The sequence below is a fragment of the Tiliqua scincoides genome, chromosome 5 (genome assembly GCF_035046505.1).
Source record: "Tiliqua scincoides isolate rTilSci1 chromosome 5, rTilSci1.hap2, whole genome shotgun sequence".
Classification (NCBI taxonomy): Eukaryota; Metazoa; Chordata; class Lepidosauria; order Squamata; family Scincidae; genus Tiliqua; species Tiliqua scincoides.
The window spans coordinates 110,141,234-110,166,543 of NC_089825.1; the positions used below are offsets into that span (position 1 = coordinate 110,141,234).

General features: G+C 44.7%; 2 protein-coding genes across 2 annotated transcripts; both read left to right on the plus strand.

Annotated features, from left to right (window-relative positions):
• Nucleotides 1-5,231: 5,231 nt before the first annotated feature.
• Nucleotides 5,232-6,173, plus strand: LOC136653127 (olfactory receptor 5AR1-like). The gene has a single exon (XM_066630048.1). It carries the CDS (start codon nucleotides 5,232-5,234, stop codon nucleotides 6,171-6,173), a length of 942 nt encoding a protein of 313 aa, XP_066486145.1.
• Nucleotides 6,174-24,474: 18,301 nt separating this feature from the next.
• Nucleotides 24,475-25,056, plus strand: LOC136653128 (olfactory receptor 5AR1-like). The gene has a single exon (XM_066630049.1). The coding sequence runs from the start codon at nucleotides 24,475-24,477 to the stop codon at nucleotides 25,054-25,056; it is 582 nt and encodes a 193-aa protein (XP_066486146.1).
• Nucleotides 25,057-25,310: the final 254 nt, after the last annotated feature.

The following is a 25,310-nucleotide window of genomic DNA, read 5'->3' on the forward strand; positions in this document are numbered from 1 at the left end:
CAACTCGGCCAATCGGCCTAGAAGGATACCATGGTCGATGGTATCGAAAGCCGCTGAGAGGTCCAGCAGGACCAACAGGGACGCACTCCCCCTGTCCAGTCCCCGGCGTAGGTCATCCACCAAGGCGACCAAGGTGGTTTCCGTCCCAAAGCCCGGCCTGAAGCCAGACTGAAAAGGATCCAGATAATCCGTTTCATCCAAGACCCTCTGGAGTTGGGACGCCACCACCCGCTCAATTACCTTGCCCAGAAACGGGATGTATAATATAAGAATGTGGTGGAGCAGCTCACAAGGTCATCGTCCCGTCCTCTCCCGTCCCGTCCATCTCCTCACTACATAATTGACAATCCAGTGAGGAAACAAGAGCTTAGCACTTAGGCTGAAGAAACGTGACTGGTAGGGGAAGTTTCAGGGGAAAACCAATGGATAAGGAAGAGATAAGAATCCTTTTCTCACCCCAAAATTCTCCACTACAAATGGCATCATCCCAGTTGTGATTTCTTCAAAGGAGAAGCATGGGCCAGGTTTACACGTTGGAGGAAAAGGGAGAAGTTGGTGTTCCCCTCTTGGACAATGCTGTGTTTGAGGCAAGTGATGCATCATTTTCCTCTGACAGATATGCCACATGCAGTTAATTATTTGTGGGGAAGAGGCTAGGAGGAGAAGAATTAGTAGCATGGTGTCAGGTTCTTATAATGAATTTACCAAATTCAGTGGAGACAGCCACTAGCTTAAGTTCAGATACATTCATGAAAAATATATCTATCAATAGCCATTACAAGTCCCCAAACCCATATTTCAGGCTGCAGTTCAATCCACACATTCCTGGGAGTAAGCCCCATCAACTAGAATGAGACTTACTCCTGAGTAGACTTGCCTAGGCTTGGGCTACCAGAGGCAGAAAACAAATCTCTGTGGGTCCAATCCAATCTAACTTTCCAGCACCGGTGCTGCCACAATGCAGCTCTGAGGTAAAGGAACGAATGTTCCCATACATTGAGGAGGCCTCTGTGACTGCCTCCCCATCACAGGATGCAGTGCATGCCCCATTGGTACAGCTGCACCGGCACTGAAAAATTGAATAGGATGTGGCCCGAAGTCATCTTGAATGTGTAAGCATTGTTTACTTGTTACAGTATGTATCTCTGTCAAGTTCTGTGGAGTGTAATAATTCATTTCATTTAAATGGCACCATTTAGAGTCCAATTCTATTACAACATACAACAAACCTTTATTAGGCATATAGTTTTACAACTAATATCTCCAAACAGTCATGTATGATGGTATATATTAAAAGAGAGATAAGAATTCTGGTGGCATGTGTATTAGCGCGCCACCAGCGTTTACCCTGCCCCCTAACGAGACACAGGACGGGCCAGCCTCGCAGCTGATTGGCTGGGGGCTAATTGGTCTGGGGCCACGTGCAGGCTGCTCGGAGAAGCCCGCGCAGTTGGGACCAGGCAGCAGTCACCCACCCGCCCACCCTCTGGCAGTCCGAGACTAGCTGGTCGCCTTCTGGGGCCGGGTAGGAATTTTTGCCATCAGCCTAATTGGCACATCGGTTGGTGGTTTTTTGCCTACCCCGGACTGTGGAGTTAGGGACGGAAAGGGGTTTTTCCATAGGTCTTCTTGGTCACTTTAGGCAGGTGTCGTGTGGGTTTTGGGTAGGTAAGGTCATATCGGTGTACACCGCAGGGTGGCAAGGGCCGGTGGACTCCACGCTTCGTCATGCTGGCATTCCCGGCTGGGTGACGCAGGCTGGATGAACCTCGGCCTGGTGGTAAAGGCGCATCGCGGGTTCGCTCGGGTGGCCTGAGCTAACCTGCCACCCTGCCCCTTCAGGGTGACAATGAAGGGAGCGGCAGGCTTGTACTGACGCTGCCCAGAGTCTGGTGTGGTCGCCCAAATCCATATAGAGGGAAGTAGACGGGCAGCTCCGTTTCCCCCATGTAGAACCCGCATGACTTATTTGTTAGGCCCTGTTGCAATCTGAAGTATATTTAAATAGTTAATAAAGTGGCCCTTTGTACCATATGCCCTTGACTGTGTCTTTATTGGGGGGTGCTGGGTAAATAAGGGTTAAAACACACCAGTTTGCTTACACAGTTACTCCAAGTTGCTTAGAACCATCAACTTAGCCCGCTTCAAGTTGCTCAAATGTAGAAATTTAGCAACTGGAAGGGTCACAAATTCAAATTCACCTGCCAGCAAAAGTTGTAAAGAGGTGATCTCAGAGAGACCTTTTTTGTTTCCTGACAATGAGGGGAGATACTGGTCTCTGAGCACCTGATTAAAAGCACAATGCAGAACAATGTGTGGAAGAGCATCTACCTCTCTGAGGCCACAACTGCAAAATCGTTTTTCCTTCGGGGCATTTCTAAACCTACCAAGTAGGTCATTAGAAGGCAGCACAGTTGCATCGGGCTAATGTAAAAGCCCTCCATTCAAAGGGGCACTCTAAGAAGGACAATTATTTTGGTTGTAGACCAAAGGTATTGTTAAGATGGAAATTTAGGGGCAAACATTTTTTTTGTGCTGCAGCCAAAATCTCTTGCTTTTCTATGTCTGTTAGTCTTGTTATCAAGAGCCTGATAGACATCTCAAGTGTAGCAGCTCCTTGCAGATCTTCCTCGAGACCCATTTGTCTAATATTCTTATTGAATAGAGCTAAGCAAGGAGACAACAGCGAGTCAGTCAATAACCCCTTTAACAATGGATTTTGGTCAGCCCTGAAGCACACTTTGGCCCAGTATTTTAAGAAACTGGACCAAGCTAGAAACTCCAGCCTATATTGGCCTGTCTCCAGGCAAAGTGCTGCAAAGGGAACGCAATGCGTTTAAACTGCACCAGGCAGGAGGTCTGGTCTAGAGCAGGGGTGCCCAAACCCTGGCCCTGGGGCCACTTGCGGCCCTCGAGGACTCCCAATGCAGCCCTCAAGGAGCTCCCAGGTTCCAATGAGCCTCTGGCCCTCTGGAGATTTGTTGGAGTCTGCACTGGCCCGATGCAACTGCTCTCAGCATGAGGGCAACTGTTTGACCTCTTGCGTGAGCTGTGGGATGAGGGCTTCCTCCACTGCTTGCTGTTTCATGTCTGTGATGCAATAGTGGCAGCGAAGGAAAGGGTGGTCTTGCTTTGTGCCAGGACTTTAAAGGCCTGGAGCTATTGCAAGACCTTCATTCATTCATATGAGTCCATCTTTAATATATTCATTTATGTAAATTTATTCAAATTTTAAATGTAAATTAATTCTTCCCCCCCAGCCCCCAACACAGTGTCAGAGAAATGATGTGGCCCTCCTGCCAAAAAGTTTGGACACCCCTGGTCTAGAGCAGGGGTGTCCAAAGTTTTTGGCAGGAGGGCCACATCATCTCTCCGACACTGTGTTGGGGGCCAGGGAAAAAAATAATTAATTTACATTTAAAATTTGAATAAATTTACATAAGTTTACATAAATGACTATATTAAAGATACACTTATATGAATGATGGAAGTTCTTGAAATAGCTCAAGGCCTGTAAAAGGCCTTGCACAAAGCAACACTGGCCTTTCCTTTGCTGCCGCTACTGCATCACAGATGTGAACCAGCAAGCAGTGGAGGAAGCCCTCATCCCACAGCTCATGTGAAAGGTCAAACAGTCACCCTCATGCTGAGAGCAGTTGCGTCGGGCCAGTGCGGGCTCCAACAAATCTCTGGAGGGCCAGAGGCTCATTGGAGACTGGAGGCTCCCTGAGGGCCGCATTGAGAGGCCTCAAGGGCCGCAAGTGGCCCCAGGGCCGGGGTTTGGGCACCCCTGGTCTAGAGGGTAGAGCCTCCGTCTGCCTGAAGATAACAACCACAAGGTCGCCAGTTCGAGGCCACCAGCACCGTGTGACCTTGGAGCAGCTGACAAGCTGAAGTCGAGCAATTCCATCTGCTCTGAGCGTGGGAGGACGGAGGCCAGAATGTGAAGCCAGATCAGAATGAAACACCTTGAATGTAGTCGTTCTTGAAAAAAGAAACTTCTTTGAAATTGTAAAAATCCCTATTTAATAAGGGATTTAATAAAGCCTGCCTATGTAAACAGCCTTGAATAAAGTCTTGAATAAAGACCAAGAAAGGCGGTATATAAATACCTGTTGTTATTATTATTATTATTATTATTATTATTATTATTATTATTATTATTATTATTATTATTATTATTATTATTAGAGTCCAATTCTATTCTTATCCCCCCCCACTGGTGCAGCCATGCCAAAACTGGCCACACTGTTTCCAGTGGGGGAGGACAAATCAGGAGGCTTCAGAGGCAAAAGGAGATTTAATCCCCTGACACTTTTGTAAGCCTCCTGCTCCTCAGTGGGTTTTCTCAGACTAGCAATTTCACTAGTGGAAGTTTAGGGAGAAAAGGGGGTGGGGAGGCTGCAGAAAAGGGGGATAGGATCCAGTGCATGCCCCCCACAGCCTCCCTTTAATACAGTATATGGTTCTAGAACTGGAATTTTCCTTACCTTGATAATGCAATGATAAGAGGGTTTTCTGGGACATGGCAGAGTAAGTGCTATTTGCCCCAAGGGGGGGAGACATAGAATAAGTATAAAGAATAAGCACTATTTCATCTGAATCTGTTATTTCAGACAAATCTAGAATCTGTTAACTTTAAATTTAAAAACAAATATTAGGAGATCCAATCGCAACTCTCTTCCAAAAAGTGTATCTTGAGGAAAAAAATGTTCTGTGTTATATTTAGCTTGATCTGTGCATCCAAATTTTGTCTCTGGTTGTAACACTGGATGTACCCCTGCCCTGATACAACACTGTTACAATCAGAAGGGAAGATGATGTGCTTAAAAATACTTAATGTGTGGTGGTTGGAGAAAAGCATTTTTAGTGTTAGCAGGGAATGGAGTTCAGCTGCGGAGGTAGGCTAACCCCCCACCGAATTCCACTATAATGGGGTTGGATCAGATATTCCCATAGTCCTGGGAACTGGAGTTTATGAAAGCTGATGTTTCTTCTTGAAAAGTTACAGGTATATAAATTCTGTGAGTTTCTGAGAGTTCATTAGGAAGAGGAAGCTGGAAAGAGAGAGAGAGAGAGAAAGCAAGGAATGGGGCAGCACAAATGCTTTCTAGGGATTAAAAAAAACTGCTGTTGTGCTTTGACTGTTCTCATGCTTGTATTTGTGTGGCTAAACCCTCTATTCCATGTGCCACCTTTTGACAAATATTCCATTTAATATTCCCTCACAGATGGAGCCCCTACATCGGATGGTGCAGAATGGCACAGCTGTTACTGAATTTATACTCCTGGGGCTCTCCAGTGACCCAGAGGTCCAACTCATTCTCTTTGGTCTCTTTCTCCTTTGCTACTTGGTGGCCCTAGGTGGAAACACTCTCATTCTTCTCATCATCGCTTTGGACAGCAGACTGCACAACCCCATGTATTTCTTTCTGGGTAATCTCTCTGTTGTGGACATTGGGTACACATCTTCCACTGTTCCCAAGATGCTGATAAGTTATCTCTCTCAGGACAAGCAAATCTCCCTTGCTGGTTGCTTCTCCCAAATGTATTTCTTCATCTCCTTTGGTGGCGTTGAATGCCTCCTGCTGGGTGTGATGGCATATGACCGGTATGCTGCCATTTGCCACCCACTGCACTATGGTGTATTCATGAACCCCAAAACGTGTGTGTGGCTGGCAGCATCTGCCTGGATTCTGGGCTTGGCTAACTCTGGTGTGCACTCTGGCATGATGTCCCTTTTGTCTTTCTGCCGGGACAATGTCATCCGACACTTCTTTTGTGACAACCCACCCCTGTTTCAGCTCTCCTGTTCTGACACTCAGGCCAATCAAATTGCGACCTTTGTGGTGGGTGGAGGTGTGATCATGGGTTCATTTCTGGTTACTCGGGTGTCGTACGTCTATATAGTTTCGGCCATCGTCAGAATCCGCACCAAGGAAGGGCGTCTCAAGGCCTTTTCTACCTGTGCTTCTCACCTGACTGTGGTCAACATCTACTTTGGCACCATCATCTTCACTTACATCCGTCCCAACTCCACATACTCCCAGCAGAAGGATCAGATTTTGCCTGTGCTATACGGGATTCTCACACCAATGCTCAATCCGATCATCTATAGCTTGAGAAGCAAGGATGTGCAAGGGGCACTCTGGAAAGCCATGGGGAGGGCTTAAAACTACATTCACAGAATCCAAATGATTGTGGGTTTTCTGCTTCAATATTGTGAAGCCAAGACTCTGTTCTCTATATTAGCTATATTAAATATGCTTCTGCCTGCCTTGCGGAACTTTCAGGTTTCACTCTTGGAGCAGAGGATGTTTGTGATACAACCCACTTTTGAAAGTGTCCCACATTTCAGAAATAATTCACCAAGTGGTTTGGAATGAAATTACTATTTGAGAAAAAGATGTCCAAAACAGGACGTTTCCTCGGTGCCCTTCCTCAGTCAAGTCCCTTGTTCTTATTGTGTCTGTGAGCTCCTCAGAGCAAGGACTTCTCTTCAAATGTAAAGTACCATGCACATTGATGGTGCTATATTTTTATTATTAATAATAATAATTACATCCCACTGGGTGCAAGAAGTTATCAATTTCTCTGGAGTACACTTTGAATCTACAGAGGTTGGAATGGTTAAGACCTGTCTGATTTACACTCAGCACAGATGCTTCTCCTGGAATTTATAGCTGGATCCAGTGACCTTGACATGAGTAATGCTTAATCTCACCATTTCTAAGCTGCAGCTCTTGAATGGGAAGAGGACATTGTGGGTTTGAATGCTGGTTTGCCAGACATGGGGCAGGAATTGTCTTAATGGGATGGAGGGCAGTAGAATTAGAGCTGTGATAGAATATGTTAAAAATATGGCATTTCTTTTTTTAAATACTTTCTGTGGAAATATTCACCATTTAAAAATTGTGTTCAGCCCCATTGTTTCATGTGGTTTTTGCTGCTCAGCCACTTTCTTCTTTGGCCTAACTACATGATTCACACAGGCGATCTTACCCAGTCAGGGATCACATTTGTATGGGACAATGCTGCAGTACTACATAGTAAATCACAGCTGTGAATGCGATTGGAGTGAAGAAAGCAGACTTGCTGCCTGAAACCTTGCAAAGCTGTCTTGTCAGCATTGGCATTGACACCCGCCTCTAGTTTAAGTGCCAGCTGAAACTTCATCCCAATTTTGTCTCCTCCTTTCTTGCTTGCAGGTGTGTTAGTAAGTGCATACCCTCCTGCCACCACTAACTCCTTCTTGTCCACCTGGCTGCTTTTGCTGAAAGGGGAGGAGAGTGCAGTGCAGTGATTCAGGAACATTATAACACTACTGTCATCTTACTTTCATCTTGCGACCTCCCACTTGAACCTGCCCAGCCGCATTCAAACACATTGACAGCACAATGCTAAGGGCCATTTATGCCACTGGAATGAGTGTTCCAACAGCTTAGTTTTATGGCTGCTGCAACCATGACAGTGCCAAAGCCTCAAGTCATGAGTGGCTGGGTTTGTGTAAGAACAAGGAGTGGACACCCGCTGCCACTGGTAAGTTTGTGTAAGGGTTAGGAGGAATGAAGGGAGGGTGGAATGGGGTTGACTGGGCAGAACAGGAAGGTGACAGGGTGAGGAAGAAGACAGATTGCATCCAGAAAGGGGGTGGGTTCGGCAACAGTGGCACCCACAAAAACCTAACCCCCTTCCCGGAATATGGAGCTAATGCAGGTTCAATTTGACCCATGGCAGCTGTTGGGGCATCCCCTGGGGCAAGGAAACAAGTATTCCCTTACCCCAAGGAGCAAGCCAAAATGCCCCTGCAGCATACAGTAGAAGTTGTGTTGGCAAACTGTGTTGTCATTGGGGAGTTATGGAGTAGTCCTAAGAGTCCTAGAGGCAACTGGAAGCCCTTCCCAGAGGTAAATAAAACTTTTATTAATTACCTCTGGTTGGCCTTCAGGCTCCTGTTCTAGCCCTTCCCCACCATTAAATGCAGCACATGCTGCATCGAGTACAATGGAGTACAATTCAAGAAAAAAAAGAAGCAAACACTCCAACATTTATCATCTTTCAAAGCCTTTTGTAAACAGTGTTCTCTTAAATAGAATTATCTTAGCAGCAACAATAGACCATAGGATCCAAACAGCCCAGTTCAGGGCATATTCCCATGTGCCAATGCAGTGGCACCATTGCACCTTGAGGGGCATCTTGCAGGGGAATTTTGCATGTTGGAGGTCTATTCCAGGCAGGGAATAGCCCTGGAGCCATGGAAGAGGTTCCCCTTTCCAAGGAACAGTAACATTCCTGGAGCCCCTGAGCCACAAAGAGGCTGAAGAGAGGGGCGGAAAGCCCTGTGTAACCAGAACACAGCAAGGTGGAGCTCTCTCTCTCTCTCTCTCTCACACACTCACACACACACACACACACACACACACACACACACACACAGGGGCAGGTGTTGTAGCAACAGAGGGGATTGCTTTAAAATCCCAGGAAGTGTTTGCCAAATCCCCCCCCCCCCAGATTTTGCACAAGCAAGCCTACCCACCAAGCAAAGCATGAGATATAGCTTACAATCCTCTCCACACTTTCCTGGGAGTAAGCCCCATTGACTACAATGGGGCTTACTTCTGAGTAGAAACTCATAGGGCTGGACTCTAAAAAGCTCAGCATCCCACCTGTGAAAGAAGCTGGCAGCTGGCAATGTGGAGGGCTCAGGAGAAGGAGGCCAGTGGGAGGAGAGAGGATTGCTTTAAAAAACACAGGGAATGCTGGCCAAATTCCCCCCCCCCCCATGATGTAGGCTCTCCTGCTCTATCAAGCCTTCCCAAGCAAACCTTGGGAAGCCTTGGAGAGACATGTGAGGGAGAGCAGAGAGCCTCTGCTATAAGGACTATAAGTCCCAGAATGCTCCGGGGCAGAGAGCTTCCATGATGGTGGCCAGGGAGGGCTGCAGTAGCAGCAGCAGCGAAGAGGAGGAGGAGAACCTGCAGTGTTGTTGGGAGGTTGCCTTGGACACAGAGGACATGGCTTCCCAAGCAAGCTCACCATTCCAACTGTGAAAGAACCAGGACAGCTGGCAACAGGAGGGCTGAGTATGGAGTGGAGGGGAGGGAATTGAGAACAGCTGCCTTAGTTTCCTTCCATCCAGAAGTGTCAGGATGCAGCGAATTTGCGTAACTCTATGGCATTTAGGTTTTTTGTTAATCATGTGGAACTAACGCGGATAAATAGGCTCCACCTGTAGATCTGTTACCATTTTTTATTTGGAATGTGCACACACACATCTGTTACCATGTTTTTATTTGGAATGTGCATGCACACACACATGAATATATTAGTTTTATATCTTTGTATAATAGGGATGATGAATATATTGGGAAACATATTATTCCATACAAAGTAAGATGAGCTATAACTTAATGAGCACAACAAATTTAGATTCTTCTAGCTTGATTCAAAGCACCTCATGTAATCATAATGTAAATTGTTTCTTCCTTTTGCTCTCAATTTTCAAAATTTTATTTCAATGATTGTGAGAACACTGTGTGAACTATAACTGTTATATTTTCAATATCCATATTTAGAAAGAGGATACTGGGTGGGTAATGGAAATCTTCTCTTGGGGTCCCCACAAATTATATTTCTATTGTACTGATATCTGACCCTAAGGATCCCAGAGTAGCACACATGCTTCTCTTTTATTCCCACAAAGCCTGAGAAATAAATTTGTGTGACAAATTTTGACTGGCCTTTGGTTACTCAGAAGTCCTCACGGCTAAGCTGAGATTTGAATGTGGATTTTCTCAGAACAGCTCCAGCATGTGATCCACTAAAACAACATTCCTTTCTGAGTTTGGCAATAAGATTCTAATCTGCAGTTGATTTGTTGCCAAGTGGGATTTTATCTCCTGCAACCACCTTTCACATGTGCCTTAAGCACAATTCAATCCTGTGCTGGAACAGGCAAGCAAAGAGGCTTGTGCTGTATCCAGCTCAGGATAGGCGCCAGAAGCAGCTCAACAAGAGGCAAGGTGAAATTTTTCCCTTTACCCCTGGGTAAGGGTCGCTGGCCCCTATGGGTCTCCTCAGACTTGCGCCACCTCCTGTGCCGTGAGGTGAAAAAGGTTGAAAATCACTGCTCCTGATAATGAAGACAAATGGAATTGAAAACACACACACAGACACACACAATGTCTTCAGAATATGCAAGAAAAAGAAAAAAAGTTATGGGTTTGGGAGAAAATCTGAACTTCTTGTCACTGACAATTTCCTTTTACCCACAGCGCTTGTGCTAGTTGATATTCTTTCAGTACGTTCTGCTCCATACCCAATATGCACTGGAGACCTTTACTTCCTCCCCAGTGCAGAGAAGTTTTTGACTGTGGATCCATCCAACATGTTTACTTTAGCCTGGCAGATCTTCAAGTGCTTTGGGAAGAACAATTCTCAACCCTGCAATTTTCATAATCGGTCAAGTAGTGAATATGCCAAGGATTAGCAGAAGGCACTTGCAAAGTTTGTAACAACACACAAGGTGACACACTCTTCTCTTCTATAGTGGGTTATAAAGACCCAGTACAAAGCAATTTGGGATTCACATGTCTGAGACTTTCAGTGAAAACAGGCAGAGCTGTAACTAAAGGGAATTTCAGGGTCTGTGTAGTGGGAAGTTGTAACTGTTGTCAGATTTGAGGTCCATTTTATAGCACCTTTCAAGAATGCTGATGGCTGTAACAGCACTGATGATGGGCACATATGTCACAATGAAGGGGGCCCAGTATGTCTGGGGCCAAGGCTTTCTGATATGCAAGCTGATTCCATTACTGCTGATAACTTTGCTACTGCAACTGCCTCATAGTGTCAGTATGAATTGTGACCCTCGAAGGGATTCGCAGTCCTGCCCTATAGGCACTAATTCATTAGAAGGTATTCAAATTGGTGAATTTACATCTTTCGTACAAGCAGAGCTCAGGGAACTTCCCTTTAATGCCAGACCAAAATGGTCATTCATCATTCTGTAAGTAATTATTTCAGCCATCCTCTCCTAGATAATATCTGAATGCAGAAACAACATTATTTTTTATATATCAGTTATTTGATTTTTCTCTGTAAACCGCTTTGTGAACTTCTGTTGAAAAGTGGTATATAAATACTGTTAATAATAATAATAATGATAATATACAGTTACGGTATACAGTCATTATACAGTTACTCCTGACATTTTTGTTACATTTCTCTGTTTCTCTGTGTGTGACTAGATTCCTGTTCAAGTCAAGTCCTCCTGTTCCGCAACATGTCTGTCAGTTTCAGTTTGCAATAAATCTTTCTAAATTTGGATTGAGAGTAGAAGAAATCCAACCATCCTGAATTTATTCCTATGGAAGGAATGAGATACATGCATGTCAGTTAATCCATGTTCCATCTTGCTTCCAACTTGTTCTGCACCGTCTTTTGTAGCCTAATAATTTGGCTGCAAAGAACCAGGGCAGGGTGCGCAAGCTCTGAAAGAGCAGCAACACTCATGAAGCTAAAAATCCCATATCTCAATCCACTGCCAGATCTCTGTGGCATGCCGACTTTCTGCTACATTTCTCATAGTGGTATAAGTTAGGAGGATGGTGGCACAGGGGTGAGCCTTCTCAGTAGTGGTGCCACAATTAAGGAACCCCCTACTGGGAGAATTAAGATCTACCCCCCCAAGGCGTTTCAGTGAGGGTTCAAAACCTCTTTCTTTCGTCTGACATTTGGGTGATGGCTTGTCTCCCTCCTGTGCTTTCATAGAAGATCCTTGAGTGTTTTTGCCCTTTTCAAATTGGATTTATTTATTTTTTGCTGGTTTTATTTATTGTTTTGATACAGTGTATATTTTATCCTTAAATTGTAAGCTGCATAGGGCATGTGCTCCGGCAGAGGAAAGTTGGGATAAATATCTTTTAAATAAATAATTAAAATAAGAAGAAGCTAGAAGAAACCAAAGGAATTCAATTCCTGCCTCAGCTCAAGTCCTTCCCCAGTTACCTTGGCCAAACACAAAATAAATCTCTATTCATCACTGAAGTGTTCATCCTGGGGTTGGGATGTACCATATCACAGTGTGGATTAGGATTCAATGGAGGGACTATCTAAACATAACACACACATTCAGATGCAGTGTCTGTTTATCTAGGTAGCTATGTTTAAAGTCTGTGCTATATGATAAGCTGACATCAGCTTGCAGCAAAAAAACATCAAATTTGGTGAGTTCATCACAGCCTTCAAAGAGAGGATTTTAGAGGATTAAAAAAAAAGATGTGGAAAACAAAATTATTCAAAACATTAACGTGATCCTTTAGAGGTATGCAGGTTTTGCTCTTACATGGCATAACTCCAACAGTTTCTGTAGCAGAAAGAGTTCATTGCATGTGCCTTAATCAAGTGAAACTCTCATTGCAGTATGTTCCTCAGGAAATTCCATGAAGCTCTTGCTCTTGAGTTTGCCATAAATGAGATCAACAGGAATGCCAACCTCTTATCCAACAAGACGCTGGGACGCATCACCTTTGCAGATGTTTCGAATTCATTGGGGAGCGCTTATGGCACTCTGAATCTCCTTTTCACAGGGTGTCGCTATAATTACCCTTGTGGCCAGAAACACAAGCTTATGGCCGTCATTGGAGGGCTCACCCTGCAAAATACAATCCACATGCCCAGCATCTTAAATACCTACAAACTTCCACAAGTATGTTCCTTCCTTTAAATGAACATTGCACTTGATTAATGGAAATGAAGGGAGCAGTCCAGCTTGTGCATTTATTTGTAGGTCATTCCCCCAAAACAACCAAGATAAAAAATCTTGAACCAAGATAAAAACCTGGTACTTGCACCAGCATACATTAGAAAAAGAAACTCTTTTTTTTGTTGTTTTGTTCTGTTTAGAAGGGCTGTTATGAATACAGAAGTGTTGTGTGTATGTTGGTGTGCTCTTTTGTGTTTAGTTAAACATTTCTCTTCATGTAGAAAGAATAAAAATTTCTCCGTACTGAGAGATATGTATGTATTTCTCTATACTTTGAACTTAGCCCTTCAATACTCCTGCCAATAGCAAAGCATTAGAGGACATTCAGATTTCACAATATTTGGTGCTGAATCAGAAACCTGGAGGGGCACATTCCCTCTTGCTAGAGATTGGGAGAAAGATTTTGAAACTCAGGAGGGGAGGAAGGTTTCTAAAACCTCTCTAAAAATACTGTTGTCGTTTCTCCTTAGTTCAATTACAACTCCTTTCACCATGTATTGAGTGACAAAACTCAGTTTCCTTTACTCCGTAACATGCTTCCAACTGGAAATTCTCAGCATGATGGGATTCTTCATCTCCTTAAGCACTTTGGATGGACATGGATTGGTGTCATTGTTTCAGATGATGAAATTGGGGCAATTTTCCTGCAGAGCTTGACATCTAGGCTCCTGGAGAACAACATTTGTGTCGAGTTTACAGAAATGATTCCAACACTAAAGAGTTACTGGGATCCATCTGATGATCTACTTTGGACCAGAGAAAGAATAAATTCTACTCTGTTATTAAGCAAAAGCAATGTGATTCTTCTTAACGGGGATGGACGATCAATGGAGATTTTCCGAAGAGTTCTAATGGTCAATGAAAATGAATTAAGAAAGCCAATAGAAAGGGTTTGGATCATTACAGCTCAGTGGGATTTCGCAGCTGTAGAACATCTGTCTCTGTTTACACCCAAAACATTCAATGGTACTTTATCCTTTGCCCTCCACTCAAATGATATGCCAGGATATGAAGATTTCTTGGAGACAATCAACCCTTACCAATCAAAGTTTATTTTCATGCCACAGTTTTGGTCTTCGGCATTTAAATGTTTTCTTCCCTTGTCCTCTGTGAGAGGAGTTGCAAAGTGCAGTGGGAAGGAGAAGTTGAGGAGCCTCCCACCACCTGTGTTTGAAATGCAAATGACTGGCCAGAGCTACAGGATCTACAATGCTGTGTATTCTGTCACACATGCTCTCCGTGCCATGTTTTCATCAAGATCCAAGCCAAAAGCCATCAGCGATGGAGCTACATTGAGTATCTGGAATCTCCACCCATGGCAGGTCAGACTATCTTGCCTGTCTCTCTCAATTTGAGTGTAATAAACCACAAGTGCATTTTGACACAAACACTGGCTGGTTTCTGCTTCCTAATTCATGTGCAGAAGGCAGTGGAAAGTACTTGTAGTCATAAATGAATTTCTACATTAGCTGATGATAAACCAATAGTGCAATAGTGCAATCCAAAGCTTCTTTATTCAGAAGTATCATTGTTATTAAGAATAGTTATATCCTTTTTTAAAAAACAAAAAGTAATCACAGAGCAGCTCACACAGCTAAATTAAAGAATGGTTCCCCATCCCCCAAAGGGCTCACAATCTGGAAAGAAAGAAAAAAACATGGAGAAAGCATCAGCGACAGCCACTGAAAAGATGCCATGCTGGGGTGATGAGGGATAGTTACTTGCCATCTGCTAAACATGAGGACACATTTTAAAAGGTGCCTCTTATACCAGTGGTGCAGGGAGTATGGCAGGTTGGGACTGGGAAGTGGGTGGGTCCAGCAGCAGCAGTAACCGTCAAATCCTGACCCATTCCTGGCTTTGATCCCCTGAACTGCATCCGCACAGAAATGTGTCACATATAGAGCTGGCACAGGTCTGAGTAGCCCTTTTGACCAGGCACAGGTTTATCCTGGGAAAGTCAGAACTTCTCTCACAGGATTAAGCAGGAGCTGCACTGGGGCCTCTGCACTGGTCATGTGGGGAATTAGGTAGGATTGGACTTCACAAGTATCTGCCACCACTGCTGCTGTTTGTGGCAATGTTTCTAAGATGGCCGTTGTCAGTGAGCTGTGGAAAGGCATTTCTGAAAGCGAGATGTCCTCTCTATGTCATAAATGAATCATAGGATTGGGCTTCTAGAGAAACATCCACCTCATGGTGCAAAATAACGGGAACACTGAGCATGAGAGGGCTGAGCATGAATGAACACAAGGTATGGGCTAGTGTTTCTCAAACTGTGATTTGGGACCCACCAGGGGGTCGAGCATGAAGGAACCCAAGGTATAGGCTGTAAATGCACAGTAAAATTGGTTTATATCAGAGATTGCAGGGAATGAAAAGTTAAATGCATCAAAATAGGGAAAAGTTACCTTCTGTGCTTCACAGCAGAGGAGAACCAGGCACACCTGCCACATGCCATGCCGCCTCCAAGCACTCAGGTATTGACATATCCTTCCAATACCTATCCTACGTTAAAGCTTTCTGGGGGGGAGGGTGTAGGTGTGTAGGTTAGAGAAGTCACACTGGAGGAGTGGCACAATGGCCTGGGCCAGGCCAGATCATATTGAACAAAGACCAGGCACAGCAACAAAGACCTTGAACAAAGGCCTTCCTAGAAAGGTGAAAGGTCCCCATGTACCACACCTCCCAGGCTGTTTCATCAGTGACGAGTCAGCAAAAAAGTAGAAAGCTGAACTGATGGGAAGAGAATACTACAATTGCTCAATTCTGCAATTCCTTCTTGGAAGCAAAGTTCTGTTTTATACTCTCCCAAAAACAGAAAACCCTCCCAACTTTGCTTCAATATAAAACACTGAACTTCATTCATGATGAAATGCTCACCACTGGATACCATCTCACGGAACTAGGAGAGCAAGAATTCCTGTTCTGAGCAGGTGTGTGAGATACATTTCCAAAAGCAGCAGCTGGACTGACTCTCCCCAAAGTCAACTGACAAGCAGCTAACAAGGTTCATATGACTTGGATTCACTTGTTTTTGTCCGGTTGGCATGTGTGTCTACATGCATGCGCATGCACACACATACACACACACACAATCTGTTTTTCTATTTATCTGTTTTTCTACCTCTCACCTTCTGATCCAGATCAATTCTTTCCTGAGAAACGTCCATTTCAACAACAGTGCCGGGGAGGAAATTTCTCTCGACCAGCAGGGAGATCTGGCAAGTTCATTGGATATCATCAACACAGTCACATTCCCCAATCACTCCTTCAAGAGCATCAGTGTTGGCAGGATGGACCCCCAGGATCCTGCAGGCAGAGAGTTCACCTTGAATGGAAGTGCCATCCTGTGGAATCCCAGGTTCAAGCAGGTGGGGAGGATGATGCTGTTTTCTGAATCAAGAATTGGGTGACTGCAGGGGAGGCTGAGGCTGTAATTCTTTGAAAAAATGGAGTGCGTTCCATTTAATTCCGTGGAAATGACTTCTGAGTAGACATGAACAGGTTGGTACTCTAATGGCCCAATCTTAACATACCAGTGTGCCTCCAGGACTAGGGTCCTGGTGGTGGAATACGGTTACAGCATTGTAAGAGCTGTTTGGGAAGTGCTCACAGCTGCTTGCTTCCAGGCTACCACTCTGGATGGTAAGAGTACCCTCTCACCATGATTGAAAGAGAAGATCCTCTGAAGGTCCTTGGTAAATCAGCAGGGTGGGCAGAATGGGGCCAGGGGTGGGAGGTTTAGGGCAGATTTGGGAAGATCGGGTTTCAGAGGAAGGAGGGTGTGGAACGTGGCACAAGTGACTTGTGCCGGAAGATATCCCTTCTGCAGCCAACCAACAGGCACCCTTTGTCTCCTCTGACTTGTGCCAGCTGAAGAGCTGGTGCAGGTCCAAAGAGTCCCAGTGGTGGTCTGGTTATAGAGTTGATAAGAGAAAGGTATAAAATAGCTGGTTACTTTGAGGGCACATGGATGTAAACAGAGGACTAGGTATGTCATTAAATGGAGCAAAATGAACATTAGAGCAATCTGTACCATCCAGTTGATACCTACACACACACCCATTCCCTGTGATCATTCTTAGATGGTGCCCCAGTCCAGATGTGTTGAGAAGTGCCATCCTGGCCAGAATAGGCTTGTTCGTGAGGGGCAGCAGATTTGTTGCTATGATTGTGTCCAGTGCTCTGAAGATGGGATTTCAGTGCAGATGGGTGAGTGAAAGACTGCAGAGTTACTTTCTGATTATTGTTGCTATTATCATTTTTATCATTATTTCTACATGAAAAAAATGTTTGTTCAGGACTGGGAGGAGTCAGGGATGGCGGAGCAGGCCTCCTCTACATCCTCACCCGCTCCCAGGCCTGAAAATCCTACATGGGGCTACTTGGTTCTGCACCTATGAATAAGCTTGCACAGTTCCAAGTAGACCTATAGAGTTTGCAGGGGATTGATAAGGAGTATCCGCCTGAAGGGGGACATGATTGAGACATACAAAATTATGCATGGGAAGGATAAAGTGGATAGAGAGATGCTCTTTACACTCTCACATAACACCAGAACCAGGGGACATCCACTCAAATTGAGTGTTGGGAGAGTTAGGACAGACAAAAGAAAATATTTCTTTACTCAGCGTGTGGTTGGTCTGTGGAACTCCTTGCTGCAGGATGTGGTGATGGCATCTGGCCTGGATGCCTTTAAAAGGGGTTTGAAAATTTTTCTGGAGGAAAAATCCTTTATGGGTTACAAGCCATGATGTGTATGTGCAACCTCCTGATTTTAAAAATGGACTACGTCAGAATGCCAATGCAAGGGAGGGCACCAGGATGCAGGTCTCTTGCTGTCTTGTGTGCTCCCTGGGGCATTTGGTGGGTGGCTGTGAGATACAGGAAGCTGGACTAGATGGGCCTATGGACTGATCCAGTGCGGCCGTTCTTATGTTCTTATGAGTAAGGGAACAAATTCTCCCTTATCTCAACGAGATATGCAGCTGCCTCCATTCCAGTCCTAGATACAGCAGAGACCCCACTGGATCGCACCGCGGCACTTTGGGTAGTATTGGGCTGTAAACTGAGTTCAATGAGACTTGCTCCCAAGTAAGTGCATATAGGATTGCTGCCTAATTCTGAGATATTCCCCATTGAAAAGTGTGGTTTTCATTTTAATAGGACAGCCAGAAAACTGCAAAGCTTGCTTAGCAGATACACTCAACAGCCTAACATTTGACATCAAATTATCCAAACACCACATTTCTTTCAGTTTAGATCAGTTTAGAAATATTTTAATCACCTTCTTTCATGTGGAGAAGGGCTTTCTTGCATGACTTCACTCAAAAACAGGTCAATCCTTTGTTAGGACATTGCCAAATTTCCTTTTACACAAGGCAAGAGCCTTTGTCCAGCATACCAATATTTTTCTTAAAAAGCAGAACACTTTGTGAGTTCCACTCACCAACAAAAGGGGAAATAAAGTTATTATTGTTGTTGTTGTTGTTGTTGTTGTTGTTGTTGTTGTTGTTGTTGTTGTTGTTGTTAACTTTACTCCTTGGAAGAAAACTTGGTGGGTCAGAAAAATCCTGTGGCTTCTGTCACTAACTCTTTTTTCATGCTTCAAAAAAAAAAAAAAAGAGTCTGAAGTGTATGAGCACAATCCTGGGCTCAGCGCACCGGCACATGTTGTCCCAAACGTGCTGTAAGACACGTTTGTGAGGCTTACTGCTGGGCAAGCGCCGGTGGTAACCCAGCACCTCTGGCGCTAGGTTAGTATCAGACGGGCACCTGCGCTCCGCTGTTTGGCGGTCATTTGGACCACCGAGCCGTGGTAAGTTAAGTGGTGGCATGGGGGGGTACGAGGTTCTGGGGAGGGGGAGGGGCGGAGGATGGGGAGAAGGCAGGGAGCAGGACTGATGGGGAGGCGGGAGGCACAGAGAGGGAAGTGGAGGCGTGCTGGGGGAGGGAGCGGGGAGGGAGGGAGATGGGACTGCTGGAGCAGACTGGTCGATCCTGAGTGTTCGTGTGGGGCTCACTGCCCGAAACAAACGCTTTTACCTCGCTCGGCAGTGAATCGAGAAACCCCATTCCAGGGCTACTTCCCTTACGTGGGGGAAGGGGACAAAAGTCCCCTTCTCCCGAGGTGCCACCCCCGGCTGCCATGGGCGCACAGGACCTTTGCTGCCGCTGAAGTCGAGCACCCTGGGGGCTGAGGATTGCGCTGTAATACTCTGCAAAGACTGGATCACATATCCCCAAGTGAAACGTTCTGATGATGGTCTAATTATAGCCACTGAACATTCTTGATGGATTTTGAAAGAGTCAAATTGAATTAATTCAGTTCAATGACTTCCTGTTTCAAAAACAAAACTTGCTATCACTTTCTTTTCAGTGAGCTTTTTGAATTTTCTATAATGCCAGATTTCATGCTAGTTACAAGATGCTGATCCCATCAAGTTGAATGGGCTAATATAGATATGCTGAAATTATGGAGATTTGCTTATTTCTTTCAGATGCAGAACAGTGTGACAAATGCCCAGAAAATCAGTACCCAAACAGTCGCAAGGATCAGTGCATCCCCAAAGTCTTAATCTTTCTATCCTACAAAGAGAACATGGGAATCCTTTTGTCTTCCTTGGCTCTTTTCCTTGCCCTGCTGACAGTTCTGGTGATGTGGAGCTTCATTCAACACCGGAATACTCCCATTGTCAAGGCCAACAACTGGGGCATCACCTGCACTCTTCTCTCTTCTCTGCTGCTCTGCTTTTTGTGTTCCTTCCTATTCCTTGGTCGGCCTGGGAAGGTGACCTGCTTTCTCCGCCAGATAGTATTTGGCATCGTCTTCACTGTTGCTGTGTCTCGTGTGTTGGCCAAAACCATCACTGTCATTTTGGCCTTCATGGCCACCAAGCCAGGAAACAGCATGAGGAAATGGGTGGGGAAGAGGCTGGCAGTCTCAGTCATCATTCTGTGTTCTCTCATTCAAGCTGGCCTCTGTGTGGTTTGGCTGGCAACATCTCCCCCCTTCCCAGAGTTTGACATGCACTCCCACATTGACCAAATCATTATACAATGCAATGAAGGTTCAGTCTTCATGTTCTACATTGTCTTGGGCTACATGGGATGCTTGGCCTTGATCAGCTTCATCGTGGCTTTCTTGGCCAGGAAGCTGCCTGATACTTTTAATGAAGCCAAACTGATCACTTTCAGCATGTTGGTGTTCTGCAGTGTTTGGGTATCTTTTGTCCCCGGCTACCTGAACACCAGGGGGAAATACATGGTGGCTGTGGAGGTCTTCTGCATCTTGACCTCCAGTGGTGGGTTGTTGAGTTGCATCTTTCTTCCAAAGTTCTACATTATTATTCTGAGGCCTGAGCTGAACACTAGAGCCCAGCTAGTACGGAAGAAGTCTACTAGTCCATGACACTTGGAATTGATCTCATATTTACCATCCCCAGCTTTTCTTTCTCATCTCCTTTATTAGTGAGCAAACAAACAACTAAAAAACAAAACAGCAACAAAGTAACCAGAAAAATAAAATACATAAAGCTTACAATATATTTTAATAAACAATCTATTGAGGTGTTTGTTTCTGATGAGTAACACCTCTGCATGAATATTAATAAGCAATTTGCAAACCATCTCTACTAAAGCATTCAAGTCTTTCAAATGCCTCCCTAATATGTCGCTGTTATCTATAAGCCACATGTTTAAATGATGGTAATATGTTCAAATGTTGTCATCTGTAAGCCATGTGTTCTGACCTCCCCAGATCGAATATTAAGGAGGCAATTTCCTCCACACCCATATCAGAGGTTTCCATATCCATGTGTCATGCGTGGGGGGGGGGGGGGAATGGAACAGATACATAAACTCCATGCATTGTTTAGAAACCAAATTGTTTCTAAACAATGCATGGAGTTTATGTATCTGTTCCATTCCCCCCCCCCCCCCCCCACACACACACACATGGACATGGAAACCTCTGATATGGGTGTGGAGGAAATTAATGATTGCCTCCTTAATATTTGATCTGGGGAGGTCAGCCATTCAAGACAGAGGGCAGCCTGAAGGTCAACAATCTAAATCTTTATTTTATAGCAGTTAACCCCTGCTAATTGGGTAAGAGGCACTTTTTCAAGTGGGTGCTCTTTTTTTTTAGCAGGGGGAGAGTAACTGGCCCACCTCACCCCAGCACTGTCTGCTCTAGTGGCTGTCTGCTGGTATTCATTTGCATCTTTTTAGATTGTGAGCCCTTTTGGGACAGGGAGCCATTTAGTTATTTGATTTTTCTCTGTAAACCGCTTTGTGAACTTTTAGTTGAAAAGCGGTATATAAATACTGTTAATAATAATAATAATAATAGCAGTTGCCTGGCACACACATCCTCACCCCTGACCTAAGTCAGTTGTGAAGTCGTGTGCATGCCCAAAGCAAAACTACATGCACCTTGATAACTTTTCTAGTTTTCCTATTTATCAAAGACTATCCCCCTTTCTGCATATAATTAAGCATATGGAATTCACCTTGTCTCCCAACTTGGGCACGTGCAAAAATGAGTTTCTATTTCCTAAATGCCATATGAAGTAGGAGAAACAATGCTGTGTCTACAGACAGGGCTTGATCCAATTTTGGTATGCAGACATAAATATAACCTGGTGATCATTGCTGTAACATACTGCCCCAGCACCCAAGGCAGTGACAGCATTGTTGGAGCCGGCGCAATTCCATCTGTTGTCCAGAGGGGGCAGGAAGCTGACTCCCCAGAAGGGGTCAAACTATTGCTCAGTGACCCTGACCTTCCTACCTGTTCTGTTTGTGATCCTTGTGGTACGTGGCCCTAACCCTTTATCCTTCCCTTCTCCTCTGGACATATTCCCTTTTGTCCTTGGACCACGGACCTGTTAAGATGTGCACACTAGGGCCCCTGATGCCCATGCCATCTTAAGCATAAGGGCTGCAGGGTGAGGCAGCTCCAGGGCCTTGCCATCCCTAAGTGTTAGCTGATCCCCTGATCCTAATCAGATGCTGTAAATATGCATTCAATGGAACCATGAGTAAACAACTTCTTTTTTATACAGATTTAACAAACCTCCGCTACTTTGTCTTTTTTATTGATTAGCAGTCAGCTGGGTGAGGGAGGTTCCCTGGGGTGATACCCAAAAGGGGGGTTCCGCTGCTTGCTCTACTCTGCTTCCTCCCCATCACCAAAAGGAAACTCTTATTTTTCCAGCAAGCATGATGTCATGTAACATTGTGATGTCACTTCTGGGTTCTCCCCAAAGGGTGAAATACTCACTGCTGTGGTTCCATGGCCCCATTCCTTCTCCTGTGAAGGGAGCCTCTACAGGAGAGGGAAGCTGCCTCCTCTGTAAACAGGGTGGAGCCTGGGGCAGTCATGCACCCCCCCAGCTTAGTGCCCAGGGCAGGTGCCCCTCTGGCTCTGCCCATGTTAGAGCTCTGCAAGTGATAATCACATCAAGTGATTATAAATGTGAAAAAAGGCCAAGTGATAAAGAGTTAATTGGTCAAGATCAATTTCCTAGGAACCCATCTCACAGGTGTTCTTTCGTTCAGCTACAGGCGAATGTAGCTTAACAACATTCCAATCAGCGACGAACTGCATGCATGACGGTCCGTCGCTGATCCTTGTCACACCCCCAAAACCTCCGAAGCTGAGAGGAGCTGTGCTCCCCTTGCCTCCAAATGCTTTTCTGAGCCCTGCAGAGGCCACATGCTCCAGAGGCTTTGAAAAGAGGATGTCGTTTAACAATGGTGTCACTTAACGAAGTGTGTGCGGGACCACATCCCCATCATTAAATGACGCACACCTGTACTCTAAAAATAGGATATACAAAGGCCTCATAAGTTTTGCAGATTTTTAATGTGCTAATACCAAAGCTCACACTGCACACATGAACTAAGTAACTAACGAAATGCTGCTAAATGCCCGAGTTCAGGATCAGAGTCCTGCTATACTGGGCAACATCCCTGGTACGTTAAATATGTGTATTGCTGTTCCTCTTCACTGCTACTGAGAAGGTATCGATTTTAAACAGAAGACATTATGAAAGCCTGGTGAATAGCTCTATGGATGGTTAGGTGGAGGGATGCTGTAGTGTGGTGGGGCTAGGACTGGGCTCTCAATAACTCAGACCTGAAGAACTGACAGGGAATGGTGGAGCAAATCCCTGAATATGGCAATTGAAGTCCCTCCACCTAACCATCCATAGAGCTATTTCACCAGGCTTTCATACTGTCTTCAGTTTAAAACCGATACCTTCTCAGTAGCAGTGAAGAGGAACAGCACTGCATTGGGGGGGGGTTAGTTAGGATTGAGCTGTTAATCAAGCACACCGAATGTGTACGTGAATGTGCCTGTGTTCAGTTGGAATTCCTCCAAAGCTTTGGGATGGGATGCTCATCCAATTCCTCCATGTGATGGTATTATGAACATGTTTGATGTGGATGGCTGGTGGTTGCCACATTATAAAGATAATGTGCAGCTCTTCTCTATTCTCAATAGTTCCTTGCCACAATTATGACACACTCAGCTCTCTGAAGCCTCATTAACATCTAAAGTCAAGGGTATGATTTATTTATATCTTAAATTTTTCTCCCACATGAAGGACTATTCTGTCAACCCAAGTGAGTTCTTTATACCATGCCTATTATCTCTGTCATCCCTGGGGACAATTATCTGATCTTAATAAACTTTAAAAATGACTTATTCAGAGTTCAGTAGTAAATGAAGCTGGAGAAAGCTGAAGGTTCTGTCTTTAAGTCGACATAACTGCTGACATAAGTTTCTGGGCACAAAATATAATCAATGGATGGTTTGAGGATCTGAGATCCTGACAATAGGATTTCCCATTTCTAGTTTGATTTCAGCTTTCAGTCACTCTCTCAAAACTTTCAACTTTCATTTTCACTAAACTGACCCACTTGCAACTTTATGCTATTGAAGAAAAGCTTGAAAGGATATGGGAAGGGACCAGTGAACTCTGAATCCAACCAACTCTTGCATCGATCTGTGTATAGGCATGGAGATAAGAAGACAGTGACTATTTTATGACATGGAGTGACATGGAGATAAGAGAAAAGTAATTCCCCCCCCCTCTAGAAAGCTGTAGATTGTATGATTGTATTTCTGCTTGTAATGATCTAGCCCATACAATTCTGTTTCCTGAGTGTAAAGTGCCACGGATTTTGAAGGTGTACTATATAAATGGACTGCCTGCAAACTCAATAGCTGCCTGCCTTTTACATTTTATTTTTGCTTTGTGAAATAGCCAGCATTCACAGTAGAAACTGCTATGTCCTGTCCTACCAAAGAACTCTAATTGAAGATGGACTCCACCAATCCTATACGAAGACAGAACCAAACAGGTATTACAGGATTCGTCCTTTTGGGATTATCTGTGGACCTAAAGAACAAGAGACTTCTCTTTGCAATAGGCCTGTTAGTCTACCTGTTGACTTTGGCAGGGAATCTAGTCATCATTATATTGATCAGAGTTGACCAACGCCTCAAAATTCCCATGTACTTTCTCTTGGGCAATCTCTCTTTCATTGAGATCTGTTCCACATCCATCACACTCCCAGAGGTGTTGTGGGACCTCTTGCTGGGGGACAAGTCCATCTCCTTCATAGGATGTGCACTACAAATGTATTTCTTTGTCACCTTAGGAAGTACAAAGTGTGTGCTCCTCTCAGTGATGGCATATGACCATTATGCTGCTATCTGTCATCCTCTCCAGTATACACTGATCATGAGCCAGCCCATATTTTGGAGTCTGCTTGCAGCTTCCTGGATCATTGGCAACTTCAATTCTGTTATCAACACATCACTGGTCTTTTCCCTAACTTTCTGTCACTCCAATGAAATTGACCATTTCTTCTGTGACATTCCTCCTATTCTGCATCTCTCTTGTTCTGATGTATTTCTAGTCCAGTTGATGATCTTCACCGTCTCTGCATTTCTTATGATTGTGCCTTTCTCCCTGATCCTTCTTTCCTACATCCTCATTGTCTCTTCTGTGCTCAAGATCTGCAGAGCCAGTGGTAGGATAAAGACATTCTCCACTTGTATTTCTCACCTCACTGTGGTGAGCATCTTCTATGGCACCATCATCTACACCCACCTGCGACCCTCCTCCAATCATTCCTTGGATGAAGATCGCCTAGTTTCTGTGTTTTATGCTATCATTACTCCCCTGCTAAACCCCTTGATCTACAGCTTTAGGAACAAGGAAGTGCAGGGGGCCTTTTGGAGAGCGCTTGGGAAAAACAGGTTATAAGTATGGGATCAATGTCTTGAGAAGGTCTGATGTGACACACAGTCAATGGGTAGCCCAGCCATATCCTGCACTGGAACAAGAAGGCTGACTAGCCTGTGCTATATCCAGCGCAGGGTAGGAGGTGGCTGTTGTGCAACTTGGAATCAGGTCTTATTGGTCACCTGTTGGTTTCCTTCTGCTTCTGACCTAAGTACAAAATATGTGCTCAAATCTGTGTACTAATTGTTGAAACAATAATGTATTTGTAAAGGCCT